Source organism: Myotis brandtii, unplaced genomic scaffold, assembly GCF_000412655.1.
Source record: "Myotis brandtii unplaced genomic scaffold, ASM41265v1 scaffold502, whole genome shotgun sequence".
Classification (NCBI taxonomy): domain Eukaryota; kingdom Metazoa; phylum Chordata; class Mammalia; order Chiroptera; family Vespertilionidae; genus Myotis; species Myotis brandtii.
Window position 1 is genome coordinate 697,438 of NW_005369142.1, and position 5,738 is coordinate 703,175.

At 34.7% G+C, this 5,738-nt stretch overlaps 1 protein-coding gene across 15 annotated transcripts in view; it reads left to right on the forward strand.

Annotated features, from left to right (window-relative positions):
* SUPT20H (SPT20 homolog, SAGA complex component) overlaps positions 1-5,738 on the forward strand; it is a 43,470-nt gene that overhangs the window by 10,365 nt on the left and 27,367 nt on the right. For all 15 annotated transcript variants that reach the window (XM_014548319.1, XM_005876973.2, XM_005876967.2 and 12 more), the window contains exons 7-9: positions 1,116-1,219; positions 3,453-3,569; positions 3,686-3,739. In XM_014548319.1, the coding sequence (XP_014403805.1) occupies positions 1,116-1,219; positions 3,453-3,569; positions 3,686-3,739 (275 nt within the window). The remainder of the gene's footprint in view (positions 1-1,115; positions 1,220-3,452; positions 3,570-3,685; positions 3,740-5,738) is intronic.

Consider the following 5,738-nt stretch of genomic DNA (forward strand, 5'->3'; position numbering starts at 1 on the left):
CATCCCCCAGGACAAGCCCCCACTACCCCAGTGTCCAGGTCCATTGGTTATGCTAATATGCATGCATGCAAGTCCTTTAGTTGATCTCTTACCCCTTCCCTCCCCCTGCCTTCCCTCTGAGGTTGGACGCTCTGTTCCGTGCTTGAGGATTGTTCTGATTGAGACAGGTCATTGTAGTTAAATTGTAAAAGATGTAATTTAAAAATGTCAAAACCCTTTCATTCAATTGCCGTTAATATTTTAAGATAGCATAAGCTGTTTTAAGTTATGTTTTTCTTCTACATTTTGAATATACTGAGTCTGAAACTTTAAAAATTAGGCAGACTTACTGCCTTTTGAGTAATTTACATATGTTAACATTTTATTTTAATGTGAATATGAAAATAGAGTTTTAAAATATATATAATCTTAGATTTCACTAAAGAGCCATCACAAATTTTGATATGGTGATATTATGAGTTCTACAAGGAACTCACCTGGTTAAGTGTTGATAATTGTAAAATGTTACACCAAGAGAATTTTGTTCTGTAATGACCATTTTTCACATTAGGTACCAAATTATCACTGATTTCCAGATTTGATTAAGCAGTCTTCAATGACTTTTCAGTTATTAGACATTGGAATTTTGTCATATTCTAATTATTGTACTGCTGGTCATAATTTGTATTTTGATTGTTATGCTAGATGTTTTCCCATGAGATGTTAGGTGGTTTTCTCCTTTCTGATCTAAAATTCTTTTTTCTTTTAAACTATTTTTACTGATTTTAGAGAGAGAGGAAGGGAGAAGGATAGAGAGATAGAAACATCAATTGGCTGCTTCCTGCACACCCGCACTGGGAATGGAGCCAGCGACCTGGCAGGGAATCCAACTGGTGACCTCTTGGTTTTTGGTTCAATGCTTAACCACTGAGCCATATTGGCCAGGCACCCTAATCTAAAATTCAAGTCTTTTAGCAATATGTAAAGTGATTCTTTTATAAGACATACAAAAAGAAGGCCTTTAGGAGAGCCTTTTGGCTTTATTCTCTTTGGATTTTTTTTTTTTTTTTGGAAAACTCATTTAAATTATGCACCCAGCCTCATACGTTTCAGAAACTTTTTTTTTTTTAATTAAGATTCTGAGACCATTCGACTGCCTTATGAAGAAGGGGAATTGCTTGAATACTTGGATGCAGAAGAATTGCCTCCTATCTTGGTTGATCTCCTAGAAAAATCTCAGGTGCAAATTTTTTCTTTTAAACATGTCCTTAGATTTGTCAACTATATTGTTTTATAATAAAGGATATTTATTTGTATTCTCAACAGTGCTTAGGACATGAAATGAAACATTATCAGAAACAATATGAAAATTGGTTTATTGTGGGTTATGTATCCTTTAGGCTACACTGAAATGTGTAGATTTAGTTGATTCTTTTATAATTGCTATGAAAATTAGCTCATCCCCAGGAAATCTCCCTTTAACTTCAATCAATAAATTATGGAAGAAACCACTTATTCCCTTGGCTTCACCCCAGCCATACTCTGTTCTTTACTGAGGAAAAGGAAGCCATCAGATGAGTGCTAGGAGATGTTTTCTTCCTAGCACTAGTTTACCAGCATCTCCACATCTCTGTCCACATTTTCTGCCTGCCTTCCTATTAAAATGGATGAAGTAAGCTGTTCCTAAGGCATCTCCTCCTTTTTTTTTTTTTTCTGGATCCTCCTCCTTTTCAGTGACTTGCTACTATGACCTTTCTCCCTCTCTTCTATCATCTGTTCTCTCTCTTTTAGTTTAAAAAAAATACGGGCATATTAGTACTATCTCTTAACTTGAAAAATCCTTTTCTGTTTGCATCTGAATTGGTCTCTTTGCAAAACTCAGTGCAGATGACTACTTCCTTCTTGAAATAACTTTCTTTTGGCTTCTGAGACATCACATTTGTGGTTGTCCTCTTTTCTTTGTAATGCTTCAGTCATCTTTGCTGTTAACTCTTCCACCCATAACTATGTTTGATTTGGGGTTCATTCCTAGGCACTGTATTCTTTAGTAACACTCTCTCCCTGGTTGATTTCAACCAGCTTTATGAATTTTAAAATGACATTTAATTTCTTGCTTATCTCTCTCACAGTTACCATTCCAAACACATATTTACTAGGATATGTAATAAGCTCTTTAACTTAACATGACAAAACACAACTTTTTATTTTACCTCCTAAACCAGTTTTGTTGCCAGTATTTTGAATCTTTAAAGGGTTACCCTACTCTTACCTTTTACACCTAGTTCATATGCAAATATCAACTGTATCTTGAAAATATATGGTCATGACCTGCTGTAGTTACTTTGTTAAACTTCCTGCTTTCATTTTAGAACCTGAGAAATAAATTTTCCAGAGGTTAAGCTTACAAAACAAAAACAAAAAGAGGTCCCTGCTTGAAGTTCTGTAGTGTCCTCTCAATGCACAAAACCCCTGCCTTCCTCTTCACATTCTGATTCTCATTTCCACTCATTACACTCCAGACATGTGTGCCTTCTTTCCAAATTAAAACACCAAGCTTATTGATCTGCTATTTTTTCTGTCTGGAGTGATCTATTCCACATACCTGGCATTGTTGCGATTCAGATCTCAGCTGAAACATCACTTCTTCAGAGAGGTGTTTATATCAGCAAACAATCTAAATTAGCCCCTTCCTGTTTTATTTCCTTTGTAGTATTCATCACTGTCTAAAATTATTTTGTTTACTTTTTTACATGTTTATTACCTGTCTTCCCATACTGAGAAGAAGTGTTGTCTCACCACTGTATCTGGGAAGCTTTTTGGATAGTGCCTGGCACATAGTTCATATTGTAGTAACTCAATAAATATTTGTTAAAAAGCATGATAACGGATAGCATGGAGGTCACAGTACCCACTTAAAATTCTGAATGGGAGGAAAAACAATACTGTGAGTGATTGACAAGTGATAATTAGGAAGATTTAAGCCATAAAGGCTCTTTGGACTTAGAAAAAGGACTAGGAAACTATTTTTAACAGAAGATTATTTTAATTTATAGTTAGCTTTCTTCCTTTTATTAATAAAGACTGCTGGAAATTTTAGCAAATAATAGCAATTTTATCTCTAAGCTGAAACTCTAACAGGGTTGATGGACAATAACTGACAAAATTAGCAAAGTATAACTGAGCCAATTAACAGCAATTTCAATGATCTGTAATATAAAATACAAATACCAAAAGTCAGTCTATAACTAGAAATCATTTTAAATTGCATCTTGGGTCAGAGTAATGAACAGGAAATAGTTCATTTTAAAGGGTTTATGTATGTAGTGGTAAACCCTCCAAGAAAAGCTGTTTAAGAGTATGTAAGGGAACAGAAACACTGCATGAGAGTGTAAAGAATCCAAAACATTCAATATAAACCCACTTATTTAGGCTTTTGAAAAGGACATTTACTCAAGTATTTTCACTTAAAACAGGTTAATATTTTTCATTGTGGATGTGTCATAGCAGAAATACGTGACTACAGGCAGTCCAGCAATATGAAATCTCCAGGTTACCAAAGTAAGCACATTCTCTTACGTCCAACAATGCAGGTAAGGCATGTTTAAGAAGTATTATTTAGAATTTATTTGAAAAAATTTTATTAAATGTCTTCATATGTTTGTATGCCTATACATTAATGTGTTTTTAAATTTTTTATTTGTTCTAGACTTTAATCTGTGATGTACATTCAATAACAAGTGATAACCATAAATGGACCCAGGTTAGTTGTGTTGTTTTTAAATCCCATACAGGCAAAATAGAGGATAAAATGACACATCATTAAGTTAAGCGAAGGATACTTTCTGCTCATAATTTTATTCATGTGTAAAGTTTGGGATTTCTTTTTTTATTTTTTTAATGTATTTTATTGATTTTTTACAGAGAGGAAGGGAGAGAGATAGAGAGTTAGAAACATCGATGAGAGAGAAACATCAATCAGCCGCCTCCTGCACACCTCCCACTGGGGATGTGCCCGCAACCAAGGTACATGCCCTTGACCGGAATCGAACCCGGGACCCCTCAGTCCGCAGGCCGACGCTCTATCCACTGAGCCAAACCAGTCAGGGCAAGTTTGGGATTTCTTTATAAGCTTTAGAAGTTAAGGGTCTCTGTATGTGTAGTAATCCCTCAAGGAACTAAAACAGTTTAATCCCATTTGCTTTAGGACATGGTGAAATAGGGTCAGGTTGACTTTATCTGCCCAATGTGAAACTTAGTTTTTTAAACCCCTCTCAAAGAAAAGAAAGATGTTTTGTTTGTACAATGGTTACAAATAGATACTGATTTTCTATCATCTAGGATTCTAAAACAGGCTTAGTCTGTCTTTACCATTCATAGTGGGATACTCTTGCTCCTGAGAATAGCCAGTACCCCTCCAGTGCTGGCTCAATATATCTGAAAGGCCTACTCACAGGAATGTTCACTTATTTCTCTGCTGCTAGAGAGAGAAATAGTTACTAAACCAAAGAAAATATCAATAATTAGAATTACTTAATCTATGAAAATATTATTATAAAGTAAGATTCACTTTATCAATAACTATCAAGTGTTGTGTTCTACTTTGGGGCTATAATCTTTCTGTTTAAAACAAAACATTAAAAACTATTAAAAGAATATTCAAAAACAAACTTGTTGGTTACCACTGAAGGTTGTAAGGACATTAGTTTCTTACACTGAAAATTGATAAATAAATCGACAAACTATAGTATTTATTCTGCTTTTCTGTAGGATTTATACATTAGATAGCCCAATAGTAACTAAAGGTAACTCTTCTTTAGAACAATTTCAGCTAATAGCTACAAAAGAAATGATAGACTTGAAAATATCATCACTTGGCTATCTTAATGAAATAATGAATTTAGACAGCTGAAATTTTCAGATTTGAAAAAAACCATTAGATTATAGGTTAATAGGAATTTTTATAATGGAGAGATCTGACTAAACCCACTGGTCTAAAAGTAGGATAATCATTGTGTATGTCCTGGTGTGATGCCTGAAAAGGTACACAATAATACCAATGAACTCTTGTCTAAAAGTATAGAACCTGAATTAAGTCTCTCCTCTACATCTAACAGTTATAGAGAATTCAGGGAATAAAAGAAATAAATGGCAAGATGAAGCAACGAGCCAGATTCAGTTAAAAATGGTATCATGGGGAAGGAAGTGGTCAAATCCAACAAATCAGTTGTGTTAGAAAAGAAAAAATGTTATCATTACAGAATAAAAGAAAGATGTTTAAGAGAGAAAAACTAAAATACAATGTATAGATCTTATTTGGGTTCAAATTCAAACAAACCAATTAAAAATACATTTTTGAGATAATGGGAATTTTGTAGACTGGATATTAATAGTCCTTATCAGTTAACAGTGCACGCTGAAGTGTTTTCAGGTGAAATAATAGTGTCAGAGATGTATTTTAAATTATTCCAGCAAAACAAAAACAAAAAAATTTAGAGGGGCAAGTAGTTAAATGAAATTGGGTGTTGGTACATCCAATATACTCTTTGGAATTATGTATGTAGGGTTTACATAGTATTAGTGTAGTCATCTATACTAATAAAAGGGTAATATGCTAATTAGACCAGGAGACCTTCCGGACAAAGCCATGGTGGCGGGGCCGAGGCAGAGGCGGTTAGGGGTGATCAGGCCAGGAGGGGAGGGCAGTTGGGGGCGAGCAGACCAGCAGGGGGGACCAGTTAGGGGTGAGCAGGCTGGCGGGA